The following is a 17,086-nucleotide window of genomic DNA, read 5'->3' as shown; positions in this document are numbered from 1 at the left end:
TCTGATGTTTGCTGTCGGACAGGCAGCCGAACTGCTCATATCACTCCCTCCACTTAAAGCCTTCAATGGCTTCACACTGGAATTCTAATGAAATTCACACTTCTCGGTCTAACATTCAAGGCTAAATATGACCTGGCCCTACCTGTTTTTCTGACCATGCTGGTCTTCTGTCTATTCCTTGAATACACAGTAGTCCCCCCTCATCTGTGGTTTTGCTTTCCGTGGCAGCTTCAGTTACCTGCAGATAATCCTGCCTCTGATATATGGTCAGCAGGTCCATAGTAGCCTAATGTCACATCACAAAGCCTATGTCATTCACCTTACTGCATTTCACCACATCGGCGCATTGTCATCTCACATCATCACAAGAAGGGTGAGTACAGTACAGTAAAATATTTTGAGAGAGACTACATTCACACGATCTTGATTATATTATAATCGTACTATTTAATTTTTAGTTGTTGTTAATCTCTTACTGAGCCTAATTTACAAATTAAACTCTACTGGGGCACCTGCGTGGCTCAGTCAGTTAAGCATCTAACTCTTGATTTCAGCTCAGATCATGTCATGGTTTGTGAAATCAAATCCCCCATTGGGTGCCATACTAACAGCATGGAGCCTGTTTGGGATTCTCTCTCTCCCTTGCTCTCTGCCTCTCCCCAACTCTCTCTCTCACTCTTTCTCTCAAAAATAAATAAACTTTAAAAAACAAATCAATTAGGGGAGCCTGGGTGGCTCAGTTGGTTAAGTGTCTGACTTCGGCTCAGGTCATGATCTCACAATTCAGAAGTTCAAGCCCCACGTAGGGTTCTGTGTTGACAGCTGGGAGCCTGGAGCCTGCTTTGGATTCTGTGTCTCCCTCTCTGCCCCTCTCCCGCTCATGCTCTGTCTTTCTCTCAAAAATAAACATTAAAAAAAAAAGAAAGAAATTTTAAAAATTAATTAAACCTTATCATAGGTATGTATGTATAGGAAAAAACAGTATGTCTAGGATTCAGTACTATCTGTGGTTTCACTGGGGGTCTTAGAACATAACCCTTGCAGAGTAGAGGGGACTACTATACCGTGTTTATATGGCCTCAGGGACTTTACACTTATACTCCCTCTTCTGGAACTTTCCTCCTTAGCTCATTGTCTAGTGAGCAACTCATTCTTCATTCTTAGTCAAATGTCACCTTCTCTAAAAGCCTTCCCCATTACCTTCTCTGAAGTGGCACCCCCATTGCTCCTTATCATGGCACCTGGTTTATTATCTTGCTAGCCGTCATTACAATATGTAATCATTTGTTTATTACCTATAAGCTCCACAGTATCAGGGACCCTGTATCTCTAACACCCAGAATGGTAGCAGGAACACAAGAGTTAACTCGATGACTATTCATTGAATAAATGGGTGAATGAACAAAAGATGATCCAATTGTGAATTAACCAGTGGTGTGGCTTTGTTCTCTTCTCTGCTACCTGAATTAAGACCATTTAGCTATTCACTACATCCCTTGCCAAAGAAATGTTCCCAAGAAAATAAATACAGAGAAAAAAAAAATAGAGTGGTGAGAAATTAGTAGGAAAGGAAACTGGAATATTCATCAAACATAAGATTGAAAACTACCTGGGTTTTGTTGATTTGTTTGTTTTTACCATACTGTCAGGTCTCCCGGGGGGCTGCATTAGACAGATTGTGAGTCTCATCCAGAGACTCACCACAGGGATCACTTATCTTTTAAATGGGCTTTTCCACTCAGTAATTCTGTGACCAATGTATCAGTCAGCAATATATTGCTGATTAGCCCCTGGGAAGCCATTGGACTTTTGAAAAGGTCTGATGATAAGTGTGATATATGTGTTTCTAGCACATATATGGCTATTAAGGCCTGTTGTGAAAAAATGACTATCACCCCTTCAAAGATAGCTGTGCGGTACAACTTCCATCCTTAAGCACATAGTGAGTACATCATCCGTTGAATTTTCGCCTCCTCACAAACCTTCTGGTTCAAGCTACCCATTTTACAGATGAGGAAGCTTGCAAAGCAAAGTCAGCAGATAACTTTCTCAGGGTCACAGAGCTAGTTAGTAACAAAACCACCCTAGGGCCCCAGACTCCAGACGGGGTCCTTGCATGACAGCACAACACATCAGCTAAGTCCACTCGCTAACGATGGACATGGTTTCCCATCAGAACAGCAAGGGACCACTGCCCTGCTGCAGGGCTCTACCAGCCCTCCTAGCTCTCACCTTAGCTACACGGAGAGGGTGCCAGAGATGAACACAGACAAGCCCAAACCAACAACTCCTTGGGGTTGCCGAACCATGACCTCCCACAGCATCTTCAGCAAGGTGCTGCTTAGCCCTGAGGCCATCTGCCCCCAACGCTCAGGAACATCCCAGCCTCAGGGATTTTCACCAAAGCCCAGGGGCCTGAGTAGCTCAAAAGAGAGGCCAAGGCCCTCCCTGCCTGACGCTGGAGGGGGAGTGATCCTCTCCCCAAACCCGGATTCAGCGAGGCCTGAGCAAGACCGTGGGGGCGGTAGGCCTGCGGGCGGGGGGTGGGAGGGGATGACAGGATGGGAGGAAGAGAGGGAGGAGCAAAGCAGGGACGAAAGCCCGTGGGTCCCCTTCTCCGGATTTGAGAGTCTCGGCTCAGGTTTCTAGGGGATGGCTATACAGCTCTTTACCCCGGCTCCCCGATCGCAGCCAGAATCCACAGACCTGCCCCCATTTCCGCCCCTCCTCCCACTGCTCGACACGCGCCGGGGTGAGGTGGCGGCCCAGGGGCTGGACCCTGCCAGGCCGGGAGCGCAGCCCGGTTCCCGGACTAGGGAGGCGGGAGCGGGGGCGGGGGCTGCCCGAAGCCCGGGGTCCGCGCCCCCTCCCCGTAGCCCGGCCGGCGGGGGCCCGCCCGCCCCTACCTGTAGTAGCGGTCATCTCTGAAAGGCGTGAGGTCCTCCTTCAGCTCGCGGTACGCCTCCTGGAGCCGCTTGCACAGGTGCTTGAGCTCGCTGCAGAGCGGGGGCTCGAAGGCAGGGTACTCGGCGTCCATGCCCGTGCCGCGCCCGCCGTCCGGCGCCGAGCCCTGCGTCCCCTCCTCCCGCCGCTCCGCCCTTTGTATTGCTTCCTTCGTCCCTCTCTCTTCCCTGCTCCAGGGATCGGGGGCTGCCAGCGCACTGGGCGGGACCGAGAAGGAGGAGGAGCAGGTGGCGGGGGAAGTGGGGAGGGGGCGCGGGGGGAGGTGGGGCGGGGCGACACGAGGGGAGCCGGCCCCTGCGGGGCTGCCGATGGGATCCGCTGCCGAGCCGCGGGGGCCTAAGGAGGGGTGGGTGCCGCGCCCATCGGCCGCCGCCCAGGGAGAAGGAGCCAGTGGGGAGATCCAACACAAGGTCATCTGCCGCCCAGGACAAAAATATGAAGGGCCATCCTCTCTGCTGCTCGTGTTGGGAAAGGGGAGAAACTGGAGGTGACAGAAAAAAAGGAAAATGGGGCTTGGAGACGGACCGAACAGGTCAAAGGCTGGAGCCTGCTCCATTCAGCACCATGGACAGCCCCAGACTGCTTTCCCCTCCCCCCCAACCCCCTCCCTGGGTTCTGCTTGGCCTAATGCAAAAACATTTAAAACCAAGCCCATTCTGGTTATGTCATAATAAATATTTTTTAACGATAAACGAATGTGTCCAAATGAGATGCCTCTTCCCACACGTTCTATAACCACGGGATCTGGGGGTGGGGGGAGGCAAGGGAGTTTCTCATCCTCTACAAGCTGAACACTGGAATCTAAAATAGAAACTCACAAATTAACACATCTTCCGTGGGACTAGTTATCTAAAGATGGTGATGGTGTCATCTCTTGTGAATTTTCACAATAATAAGTGAAGAAGCAACTGTTCTTCATGAGGTCGGTGCATTTCCACCTGAATTCAGGACAGGTTTACACACAATGTTTATCTTTTTTATGTATTGGGAAACATTTTGCAAATATACATTTTGGGCCACCACTTACACTACTGAATATAAATTATAGAATACAGGTCCCAGGAATCTGTATTTTTCAAAGCTCCCCAGGTGACTCTAACCATCACTCCTTTACATATTCTCAGAATTCCGATGTTATGCTCTAATTTCACCCACTCTTCCATGCTCTTTTTTTATAAAACATTTTTATTTTTAAACAATCTCGACTGAGCCAGCCAGGCAGCCCTATCCCCATGTTTTATTTCCTCCTTCCCCTTAGATTTTGGAACAATGTTTTGTCTGCTAGCCAAGCTCTCTTGTCAAGTCTTGCAAACATTCCCATAACTTCTGATTATCCTGTACCCTGCACAGTTCAGTTTTAGCCTTAATTTGTTAACATCTCATGTATTTAAAAATTTGTATTTAATAATCTCTGGGGGCCAAAGAATAGAGCTCAGAACTGGCTATACCCAAAACACAGTGCAAATACAAATACAGAGTGTCTTTCGACACTCTAAGAAGAGGGCTTCAGAAAGCATACATGCTGATTTGTTTTCTGAAATGAGATAGGGATGAGACCAGCATCTGCCACATTTCAAATATTTTATAATTGGCTACAGAGAGTTTCTCACTGGGGGAAATATTAATCAACCTCGAAGATACACCAGAACACTTAAAAATCCTCTGGGAAGACTTCCTAACTTCTCCAGCCTCAGCCTTTTTTTCTCTTTGAACCACAGTAGCCCTTGGAGGACAATGCAAGTTTTCTGACTCCAAAATTATGGGGTACTAACTTATTTTGTTGCCTCTTTCACCACAAAGAGCTAACACTGCTAGATAAAATATGACATGTACACACCTGCATATATATATATATATATATATATATATATATATATATATATATTTTATATAATATTGTAAATGTTATGCACAGTTGAGCCATAGAGTGTACTACAATTACTTTTCCTTTTCTACACATTTTATTTCCTCTAGAATTAGCTAGGTCTTTTTTATTACTTAGTTGCCTATGTACTAATCTGTAATTCAACCTCAGGTCCTCCCAAAATTGCCTAACTCCACTCTTGAGATATTCAAATACATTATGCATTCTATCAATTTCATCTTTGAGAAATCTCTTCTTAGCCTTCTGACCAGTTCTGGATCGGTTGCCCTATGCCTGGTGCACGATTGTTATCTAAGCAATCTCTCCACCATCACCCTGAGGATTCTCTTCCCTCATCTGTTTGGATCCCACATCTTTCTCTTTACTGATGAAGTATATCTTGGAAGTGCTTGGAAGCTCCATGACGTCACTTTCTCTGCATCCTGTAAGTCAAAGCAGTGTAGGTTCAGTCCAGATTCATGGGAGTTAACATGATTCAACCCCTTGATAGCAGTAACATCATGCTCAAAAGAGAGGAGGGGAATTATTTGGGGCTATCTTTGAAGATTATCTTTTATTCCCATTTCAGCACAGTTCAGCTGCCCATGATTGCGGCCAGTGTGTCCCAGTCCAGATACCCTCTATTACATAGTCCTAGGGAATCAATCTCTAGTTTCCTGCTTTCCAGTTAGAGAATGACAATTGCTCAGTTGCACAGAGTGGAAAAAGATTGGGAAATTTAGCTCCTTCTCAGACTCTTGATCTATCCTTCTGGTTTTTAACTGAGGTACAACAAATATAAAATGTGCAATTTTATGTGTATAGATTATCCAAATTTTATATTGTATTTATCTATGTAACCACTACCCACATGAAGATATAGGACACCCCAGAAGGCTCTGTCTTGTCCTTTTCCAGCCACCCCTCTCCCAGTGGTAACCACTATTCTGGCTTCTATCACTATAAATATTTTTTTTTAATATTAGATGAATAGAATCATATAGTCTGAATTTTTCTGAGTTTGGCTTTGTTTACTGAATATTATGTCTGTGAAATTTTTTATGTTGTTTCATATAGCAAGGAGTTCATCTCCTTGGTTAAATTTATTCCCAGGTATTTATTATTTTGATGTAATTGTAAGTGGGATTATTTTCTTAATTTCTCTTTCTGTTACCTCATTATTAGTCTATAAAAATGCGGTAGATTTCTGGGGCACCTGGGTGGTTCAGTTGGTTGAGCGTCTGACTCTTGTTTTTTGGCTCAGGTCACGGTCTCATGGTTCCTGGGATCAAGCCTTGTGTCAGGCTTTGCACTGACAGTATAAAGCCTGCTTGGGATTCTCTCTTTCCCTCTGTCTCTGCCCCTCCCCTGCTCATTCTCTCCCTCTCGCTCAAAATAAATAAACATTTTCTTAAAATGCAGATTTCTGTATAATAAGTTTGTATCTGCAAATTTACTGAACTTCTTTATTAGTTCTAATAGTTTTTTAGTGGAGTCTTTAGGGTTTTCTATATATGGTATCATGTCATCTGCAAATACTGACAGTTTTACTTCTACCTTACCAATTTGGATGCCCATATTTTTTTTGTGTCTGATTGTTGTGGTTATGTTCATTAAAAAAAAGTAAGAGTAGATATCCTTGTCTTGTTCCTGATCTTAGAGAAAAAGTTTTCAGTTCTTCCCAATGAGTATGTTAGCTGTGTATTTGTCAGATAAGGCCTTTATTATGATGAGGTATGTTCCTTCTAAACCCACTTTGTTGACAGTTTTATCATAAACATATGTTAAATTTTGTCAGATATTTTTTCCTGCATCTGTTGAGGTGATCATATGCTTTTTATCATTTACTTTGTTAATGTGGTGTATCACACTGATTTATTTGCAGATATTGAACCATCCTTGCATCCCTGGAATAAATAGTACTTGATATTTATCATTGAACTAGGTTTGCTCATATTTTGTTGAGGACTTCTGCATCTACGTTCAGCATGGATATTGGCCTGTAGTTTTCTTTGTTGTTGTTGTTGTTGTTGTTGTTTTGTCTTTGCCTGGTTTCAGTATCAGGGTAATGCTGGCCTCACAGAATGAATTTCAAAGTTGTCCTTCTTCTGCTATTTTTTGGAATTGTTTGAGAAGGATAGATATTAGCTCTTCTTTAAATGTTTGGTAGAATACATCTGTGAAGACATTTGGTTCTGGATTTTTGTTCAGAGTTGATTACTGATCAATTTTGTTATTAGTAAACAATTTGTTTAAATTTTCTATTTCTTCCTGACTCAGTCTTAGAAGATTGTATGTTTCCAGGAATTTACCCATTTATACTAGTTTGCTCAAATTGTTGGCATATAACTTTTCATATAGTCTCTTATAATCCTTTATATTTCTATCGTGTCAGTTGTTACTTCTCATTCCTTTCTGATTTGAGTGCTTTCTCTTTTTTTCTCGGTAAGTCTGGTTAAAGGTTTACCAATTTTGTTTACCTTTTCAAAGAACCAACTCTTGGTTTCATTGATCTTTTATATCTTTTTTGTCACTGTTTTATTTATTTCTGTTCTAATCTTTATTGCTTCCTTCTCCTACTAACTTTGGTTTTTGTTTGTTCTTGATGTAGGCCGGTTATCACTATAAACATCCTTCTTAAAACTGCTTCTGCTGCATTCCAAAGATTTTGAACCATTGTGTTTCCATTTTCACTCGTCTCCAGGTATGTTTAAAATTTCTTCTTTGATTTCTTCACTGACTCATTGGTTGTTTAGTAACATGGTGTTTAGCCTCCACATGTTTATGTTTTTTCCAGTTTTTTTTTTTCTTAACATGCAATTCTTTGCTCCTCAAAGGAACCATGCAATGCTTCTTATTTTTCTGGCTCTTAAATGAGATATTCCCTGGATATACTACTAATGGTAGTTTTATTACCAACAACTATAATAACAGAACCATTTTATTGAGCACATACCATGTGCTAGACACTGTGATAAGCACTTGATGGTATTGTCATACACTGCAATCCCAGAAGTTTTAAGAGATAGTGTATTAGTCAGGTTCTCCAAAGAGAGAGAGAGAGAGGGAGAGAGAGATAATAGATAGATGATAGATAGATAGATAATAGATGATACATAGATAGATAAATAGATAGACAGACAGACAGATAGATAATGAGGAATTGGCTCATGTGATTATGGAGACTGAGAAGTCCCACAATTTGCCTGTAAGCTGGAGATCCAGGAAAGCCAGTGGTGTGATTCCAGTTCTAGTCCAAAGGCCTACAAACCAAGAAAGCCAATGGTATAAGTCCAAGTATGAGGGTCAGAGAAGATGAGATGTCCCAGCTCAAACAGTGAGTCAGAAAAATGGGGCAAATTCTTCCTTTCTCTGATTTCTACTCTATTCAGGTTTTCAACAGATTGGATGACACCTACCCACACTGGGGAGGGGAATGTACTTTACTAAGCCCACCGATTCAAGTGCTAATCTCATCCAGAAATAATATTTAATTTGGGCACCCCATGGCCAGTCAAAGATGCATAAAATTAACCATTATAGGTGGCTATACTGTTATCACCTTTTCGAAATAATTGATGCACAGAGGGGTTGAATATATGTACATAATTCCAGAGCAAGTAATATGAATGGTATTTGATCCCAGATGTGTCTAAAATCAGAAAATTCACTTTTACTCAATGTACGGTACAGTGTCTACTGAGGTACCCCATTAAAGACCAACTGTTTGGAGAGTGAGGTATTGTAGCTCTATTAAAAAAACAGCTCTGTTTCCCTGATTTCATGTAGCATCATGCAATCCATTGAAGATACATCCTATATTTAAGGACAAATAAGGCTAAAACTTGTAGAGTGTTGTTAATAGATAGTAATATTCATGCATATATATTCATGAATAGTTGTATTTATGTCCTCCAGCCTGCCAGTCTCATGCCAGTGCCTCCTACTGACCAAATCTGACAGGAAGCCAGATCAAGGGAGCCCAGGTGATGTAGTCCATAGACATCAGCCTTCTGGGACACAGAACTAGACAGCAGAGAAGGGAGTACATGGATCTGGGGAGGGAGGCAAAGAGAGAATGGCCAGCACACCCTGCTCACAGAATTTTCCTCCAGTGTCAGTAATCCATGAAGTTGGCTGCTTGATGGTAGAGTTCATACAAGAGAATAAAACCAAGCCCCAAGCACAGCTTCAGCTCAGAGGGAAGGGTATTAGTTAATCCAGGGTAGCTGGGGGCTCCGGGGAGAGTTGTTCCCTGTCACAGACTTGTGCTAAAGCTTTTGAAGATGAGGCTTATAAACCATTGAATACAACACTAGATCAACACTGTAAAGGATAAGGAAATTGAGGCCCAACATGATTAAGCCGTTAATACAATAGCACACTTGGTAGCAGAGTGGGAGTGAGACCCCATCCTCCTGTCTCCCGAGGCAGAGTCATTTGCCCATCTTTTTCTGAAAAGGACTCAAGGCATGTCTAGTCCCGTAAGACTATCACCATCACTAGACACTTCTGGAAATCTTACACAAAGCCACGATTTTTCTCAAAGCTTCCTTCACATTTAATTTTAACACAGTTTCAGCTACAAGCAACATAAAAATGACTCATGTCTTATAACGAAATTAACAGTGGTGCTTTGTGGTAAACTAGCCACATCAGGGAAATCTTATCTACCCGTGTTTTATAGAAGGACTCTCTGGCTTGCAGCTGGAATCACTGAGAGACTGGTGGGCAGGGAGGTGAGGGGGGATTTGCTACCACCCACTCAGCTGTCAGGGAGGCCCCGTGGTTACCTTGTTATAGGAAAGGGCAGCATTCTGAGGTAAGTGTGTTGTGCCCAGATGAGCTTTCACAGAAAGCATACAAAAATGACTGAAATAGCATTGGTCTAGCTATGTTTTGCCTGGTCATTTGTAAGTAATAAATTTGAAATATCTAGATCAATAAAAATGTCCTTCCACCAAAGCTTAATATAAGTGCCATCAAGCCAGTTTGTCCTTACACAGCTGAGACTCAGACACTGATTCATGAAGATCACATGCTCTGATTTCACCACTTTTGCCAAGTGAGATTCTGGGCTCAGATATGAGTCACATCAAACACATGAAGTTCCCTGGCTTCGTGGTTTGCTGATCATTTGTCATCAACCATCACCAACCCTCTAATGCCATCCATCAAGTGAAATGCCCAAGCCACTCATGGGAATCCACAGGTGGATGCACCAATAACATTGGACAATAGATACATCTTGATCTTTCTATTGAGCATAGGGGCAGAATTGGGTACTTACTTTCATTTTAATCTTAGTAAACATTATATACCACACAATAAGAGATACTATAAATTCAAAATTGAGTAAGAATCAGTTCCTGCCCACTAGGGATTCATAGTCTAGTGGGGAACACATGTCCAAACAGGTCCAAGCAATATGACTAAGTCTACAGTGGAAGTAAGTTCAGGGTACATGATTGAGAAAGACTTCACAGAGGAGTTCATGCCTGTGTTGAAAAATGAGGAATGGAGGGTTCACTGAGTGGAAAAGAGGAGGAGAAATTCCAAACAAGGGGGACAATATGTACAGAGCTCATGTGAGGACAAAGTGTTTAGGAGCCAGTAATAATTCAGCATGGCTGGACTACAGAATTTGCTTCAGAGTGGCAAGAGTTGAGTCTGGTCGTGTAGGCAGAAGACACACCATAAAGGACCTCTTTGATTATGATAAGGAGTTTGAGCTTTGTCCTGAATGCAGTGGGAGCCATTTAAGGACTTGGGGCAGGAGAGTGACTGGACTAAGTGAGTTTTAGGAAGAAGGTTTCTGGGGAGCAGGAGAGCAGAATAGAGGTAAAGACATTATGAAGTAGGAGGCTGTTACAATTGTCCAGGTAAGAAGTGATGTTGGCCAGAACCAGCATGCGGTAGCAGTGGGATGGAATGCAGGGGATAATCATTATCAAGACTTTTATTTTATTTAATTTTAATTTTAATTTTATTTTATTTTGTTGAGAGAGAAAGCTCATGAGCAGGGGAGAGGTGAGGGGGAGAGAGAATCCCAAGCAGTCTCCACACTCAATGTGGAGCCCAACACAGGGCTCAATGTCACAACTCTGGAATCATGACCCGAACTGAAATCAAGAATTGGATGCTCAACTAACTGAGCCACCCAGGTGCTCCATTGTCAAGACATTTAGATGGTGGTATTTACAAGACTGGAATCTGCGTGGGAAAGGAGAATATATCTGGGATGATTCATTTATTTGCCTTGGATGACTGATGGTGCACTGCCAATTGTTGGAATGATGGGGACTTTGGCTTTGGGCCTCCGGGCAAGCAGCACTCATGAACTGCACCATAGAAATGGAATTGTGCTTCTAGTTCTCTGAGATCAAATGCAGATAGTGTGACCTGATGCTCTAGTCCCATCATCTCATCATGGTGAGGCAGTGATAATATACACCTTTAGTAGGCTCAATTTGAAGACAAATAGACTATTTTTCTTGTGACACATAATATGATTGAATAGACAATGTATTGAGAGATGTGTTCCTGTTGTCACTTTCAACATTTGGAGAGAGGTCCATTTTCTCTTGTAGGATTGGCAGGGTTCTTCTGCTCCTGCCCTTTGCCCTCCCTGGAGGTTGAGTGGAATCAATGCATTATTCCACTAAAGATCAGTGCATTATTCCACTAGAGTCCTCTGTCTGGTCTGGTTCTTCTCAGCCTCATTGTAGACCCCACTTGTCACTATGGAGCATTAGTGACACACATCCTGCTCCAGAGGCTATTGAAGGCGCAGGTTCAGTGTGTCTATTCATCGAATGTCTGCACAGACCTATGAGCAGTTGGACAATGAATATGATAACAAGACCCTCAAGCTGTGTGGGCAGCTTGCCCCCGTCCCCGAGCTGCTGAGAATTGGCCTCTTGCTTTCATCCGAACTATCACTCCAATCACTGCAGTGGGTCTACTGTTCTCCAGGCCCTGGTGGCATGCCTGGGTCTGCCCTTCTCTCCTCTTCATTAAAAAATAAAGAAAGAAATCCTTTTTTCTTCTCTAGATCTTTTCACCTCTTCCCCTTCTACTTAACTTCTACATCTTGGCTTTTGTACCAGTGTATTTGGCCTTTGTGGCCATTACTAACTAGGTCTTTGTGGTTGTCAAGTCATATTGTGCTATGTATTGTCTGGTCTTTCAGCTGTTTTCTTTTCTTTTCTTTTTTTTTTTTTTTTTTAATGTTCCTGGCTTTATTTTTTCTTTTTTTTTTTTATTTACATCCAAATTAGCATATAGTGAAATAAGGATTTCAGGAGTAGATTCCTTAATGCCCCTTACCCATTTAGCCCATCCCCCCTCCCACAACCCCTCCAGTAACCCTCAGTTTGTTCTCCATATTTATGAGTCTCTTCTGTTCTGTCCCCCTCCCTGTTTTTATATTATTTTTATTTCCCTTCCCTTATGTTCACCTGTTTTGTCTCTTAAAGTCCTCATATGAGTGAAGTCATATGATATTTGTCTTTCTCTGACTGACTAATTTCACTTAGAATAATACCCTCCAGTTCCATCCACATAGTTGCAAATGGCAAGATTTTATTTGTTTTGATTGTTGAGTAATACTCCATTGGATATATATACACCACGTCTTCTTTATCCATTCACTCATCAATGGACATTTGGGCTCTTTCCATACTTTAGTTATTGTTGATAGTGCTGCTATAAGCATGGGGGTGCATGTGTCCCTTTGAAACAGCACACCTGTATCCCGTGGATAAATGCCTAGTAGTGCAATTGCTGGGTGGTAGGATAGTTCTATTTTTTGTTTTTTGAGGAACCTCCATATTGTTTTCCAGAGTGGCTGCACCAGTTTTCATTCCCATCCTTCAGCTGTTTTCTGCTGGGTGCCTCCCCACCCCCACCTCAATCCTCTTCTAGCTGTGGAGACAGCTGAATACCACCTTCAGGTAAGCCTCACAATGCCTTGTGGACCACACTCAGGTCAGTAGCCTGGGGATGTATTATGTTGGACCAGACAGAATTCCCAATAGTCAATCATTTGACCCTCAAAGAGGACTTTGGTTCACATCAAACTAGCCGAATTGGTTCATTTATAAAGATTAACTCCATGCCCAATTTGTATTGCATACTCCTTCACAGAGGGTCCATTATTTCATCACAGGAAATAACATGCAGGAGAAAATATTCTTTCTTTTTTTCTAGTCATACATATCTTAGCTCACTGATTAATTTGTGTTATATCTCTGCTGACACCGACACATCAAAATTTAATTCCAGGGATACATATTCTTTTAGCTGCTCATTCATACCCACTTTATCTTGACATTACAGATGGGCAGTTCATCACTATGAGCCATGGTACATAAACGTTAACCTCAGCATTTGTACTTGGGAACGACCCGCCTCCTTGACACTTTATTCTCTTACCCATAAAGTTCTAGCTATGCCATTGAACACTGACCACCCATTTAATTGAGACTAATCAATGTACAGCTGTTTAATTTGACATTATTTGACACAAGTGTTCTAAGCAAGAATACTTATTAGTATTCTTTGTTTCTGATGCAATAAAAAAATGTATTTCTAGAGGTTGCTAAAAAACAGCAAGTAGCATTATCATTTAACAGCTTTAAATTTCCCTTCCCCTTCTCTCTTTGGCTTTAATTAAGTTATGAACTTACCAAAGTATCTTATTATAGAATGTAGCTAGGCATTTTTTTCTCCCCAGACATGTGCGTTATCTAATTATTTTACAAAAATATAAACTTTACCTCTGAGTCAATTTCTCCCAAAGGAGCGAATACATAAGAAATAAATCCACCTGTATTGCATTTATTCAACAAATATTTATTGAGGCTTACAGGCCTGACACTTTGTAATTGCAGGGAACTGTTCTGGGAGTTGGTATTGGGCTTTTAAAGCAGTTATGCCCTTTTTACTTAATTAAGAGGCAAGAGGTACCTGACTTGAGTTGAGCCAGGGCCCCTCCGAGTCATTCCAGCTCCTGGAAGAGACTCCTGCCCATCCTGACAGCTGCAGGCAGGACTAAAGAGGAGGATAGTTGATAACCCAATTAGTGATTTGTTTCTAGCTGTATAAAAACTTAGGTTAATTTACTTTCTTTCTCCTTTAGCTAGAAACTAAGTGTGAAAAATTCCAGGCCAAGAATAATTTATTACACTAGGTAAAAAATAGGGCTCTAAGAACGCTTAAGCATGAGGCTGATCTGCCTATTTTTCTGAGTTAACCCAAAAGAGGAAACTCACACTTCAAGTGATTAAATGCTGGTTAGATGTGATTTGCCTGTCGAAATGCCAATTTCCTAGCAGGAAGGAGAAAGGGAGATGAGATGAAATGAGCCAGCCATTTCTTAAGTGAAGATGGCCAGTAATTTTCATTTTTGATTTTATTCTTGTCTTATTTGGGTACTGGCTACATGGGGGTTGGCAGGGAGTGTTTCCTCTTAAAAGAATATTTCTACAAGTGTTTGAATAAGAGAGGCAGGGTAAGTTACTTGAAAGTTGATGGCACTTCTCACTAAACCTATTTGGCTTGATATTTTCTTTGCAGGAAGCTTTTCTACTAATGATTACATTTCTACGTTTTCAAATCTAATGGCATACAATTGTTTATAGTATTCTTACTTGCTTAACTTTTCAAAGTTTCTATCTGAAGTCACGTCCCATTTCCATTCCTAATATCGTCTATTTGTGCTTTCTCATTTTTCTTCATACACCATGCCAGGTATTTGTCAAATTCATTGATCTTTTCTAAGAACTAACTTTTGATATCATGGGCCTTCTTGAATGTAATTCTGGTTTTTATGTTTATTAAATTCTATTATCTTTGTTTCCTTATCCTTTAAAAAAAAAGTTTTCTGTTGCTTTTTTTTCCCCAAATGCCTGAAGATGTGTATTAGCTCCCTAATTTTCATTTTTTTCTTACATAAAAATAAGCATTTAAGGCTATAAATTTGTCTCCAAGCATCATTTTCATGGCATTTCACAAGTTTTGATTCATTACCATTCAGTTGTTCTTTGACCTATGGGTTATTTAGAATGCATTTCAAAATTTCAAACATTTAGACAGTTTCGTCTGTTTATTGATTAATACCTTAAATGCATTGTGTTCTAAGAACATAGTCTACATGGTACAGATTTTGTAACTTTGCTGATACTAGCTTTATGGCGTAGTGTATGATCAATTTTTATAAATGTTTCATGTGTGTTTTAAAGATTTTGTATTCTCTAGTTGTTGAGTGCCAAGTTTTATTTATATCTATGAAATTTAGCTTTTGGTTGTTAGATTGATCTATAAGTGAAAGAATTATGCTGTAAACTCCCGCCACAATGGTGGATCTGTCGATGGATTCCTATAGTTCTATCAAGTTTTGCTTTATATATTCTGAGGCTTTTAGAAAAGTTTCATTACAGAAGCTTTCACCCATTTTTGCTCCCTCCTTGTCCAAGTATACATCACCCCTCACCCACCTCCAGTTATCAACACGCGGCCATTCTTGTTTCATCTATTTCGCCTGCCGTTTTGTTGTTGGGATCTTGAAGCAAATCCCAGATATAGCATTTTACTTCAATACTTTAGTATGTTTCTCTAGATAAGGATGTAAAATGTGTAAGCAAAATATGCTGAGGCCACTATGTTAGGTGCCGATACGTGAAGAATTGCTCAGTCTTAGTGAGTTCAAACTCCATGGTTTCCAGGATCTCCTTTGGAAAGTGGACCCAGTTCAGTCTTTTCTGGAAGAACACAGTCAAGGTGCTGGGAGGCACCTGCTATGATTTCCTGTATCCAATGGGTGCTTAGAAAGTGTTTGTGGTAATTACTTAACCACTGGAACTGTTAGGAATGGCCTTGGGAAGTCAAGCTTGCTCTCAACAGCTAGTAATCTTGTAGGGTAAAATACTTTGGCAAGGCCCCAAAGTCTTGATATTATCCTTGTTCTTTTCCTGCCATGACCAAGCACTTGGCAGAAATTAAGCAGAGCTCTTGGCAGTGTGGGGGAAAGGGGGTAACCGTGTGAAAGAATTCATGCCAAATCCAGGCATACAGCTAAACTTTCTAATTCCTACTGGAATTTCGCTGAATGAGACATTCTTATGACAAGTGGTCTCTCTGATGGGTGTTAGATAAGCCCTATTTATTATACTTTATATATACTGGTACTTACCATGTTCCAGGCACTCTACAGGGCCCTGGGCACGCTCATGGAGTCCACAGGCAGGACATGAACTGTTATATAGTCATCCTAATGAATGCCTGAGTACACAATGGGAGATGTGCTCCAAAGGAATGTAGCAAAAAATTTGATATAGACTGGGGCGAGGGAAGTCTTTTCTGCAGGCATGGTTTTGAAGGAGCTCTGAAGGAGGAGTGGAGTTAAAGGTAAAAGCAAGAGGAGCTTGGAGAAGGGCCAGTTGGTGAGGACTTTACAGAGAAGAGCAGAGGTCTGGAACACAGAGACGGGGGCAAGTGTTGAGCTGAGGCTGGAAGAGTAGGCAGGAGCAGGTAAGGGGTTCGGTCTTTACCCTAATGATAACAATGAGACTCGGGATAATGATGCACTGTTCTCAGCACTTCACATACGCTAACTCATCTAATCCTCAAGACTACTCTATTCAATGCACCACCATCTTATTCTCTTTTTGCAGCTGGGGAAATATACGCAGAGTTGCTATGTAATCTTGCCCCAAACCACCCAGTTAGTGAGCAGTGCAACCATGCAGGCTGGAGGTGAAGGGTCTCATTACCAGGCTTGACTGCCACTAAAGTATTTTGAGCTTGAGCTCAACACAAGTTTTTGTTCGGGTTTGGTTTTTTATTTGTTTGTTTTTAAATTAAGAAAACTACTCTAGGGGTGCCTGGCTGGCTCAGTCAGTAGAGCATGCAACTCTTGATCTCGAGGTTGTGGGTTCAAGCCCCGTGCTGGGTGTGGAGATTACTTAAAAACAAAATAAAATATTTTAAAAAAATAAGGAAAGGAAAAGAAAACCACTCTGGTTGCTGGATGGAGAGTGGCCTGGGGTAATAGGGAGTAGGAAGATCGGTTAGGAGGCTAGGTAAGAGGCGATGGGGACTTGTACTGGGGTTAGGGAAGCAGTAGGCGAGGAGAGTAGGGGGAGAAATGGCGGGACACGGGGGTGAACTGCTATGGAAAAGGAAGGTGAGGGAGCCGTCATGGCTGGCTTCTCACTGGCACAGCCGTGAGCCCTGCGTCAGGCTCCGGAACACCAG

The 17,086-nt window shown here is 41.9% G+C and overlaps 1 protein-coding gene across 2 annotated transcripts in view; it reads right to left on the bottom strand.

Moving 5' to 3' along the window:
* Positions 1–3,161, bottom strand: part of TMEM181 (transmembrane protein 181) — a 75,052-nt gene extending 71,891 nt beyond the window's left edge. Inside the window, exon 1 of one of the 2 annotated variants that reach the window (XM_045500170.1) lies at positions 2,907–3,161. In XM_045500170.1, the coding sequence (XP_045356126.1) occupies positions 2,907–3,037 (131 nt within the window). In that variant the 5' untranslated portion in view covers positions 3,038–3,161. The remainder of the gene's footprint in view (positions 1–2,906) is intronic. The other variant, XM_045500171.1, reaches the window with a different exon arrangement.
* Between the last annotated feature and the right edge of the window lie 13,925 nt (positions 3,162–17,086).

The sequence above is a fragment of the Leopardus geoffroyi genome, chromosome B2, assembly GCF_018350155.1.
Source record: "Leopardus geoffroyi isolate Oge1 chromosome B2, O.geoffroyi_Oge1_pat1.0, whole genome shotgun sequence".
NCBI classification, from domain to species: Eukaryota; Metazoa; Chordata; class Mammalia; order Carnivora; family Felidae; genus Leopardus; species Leopardus geoffroyi.
This window is presented reverse-complemented; position numbering and strand designations above follow the sequence as displayed.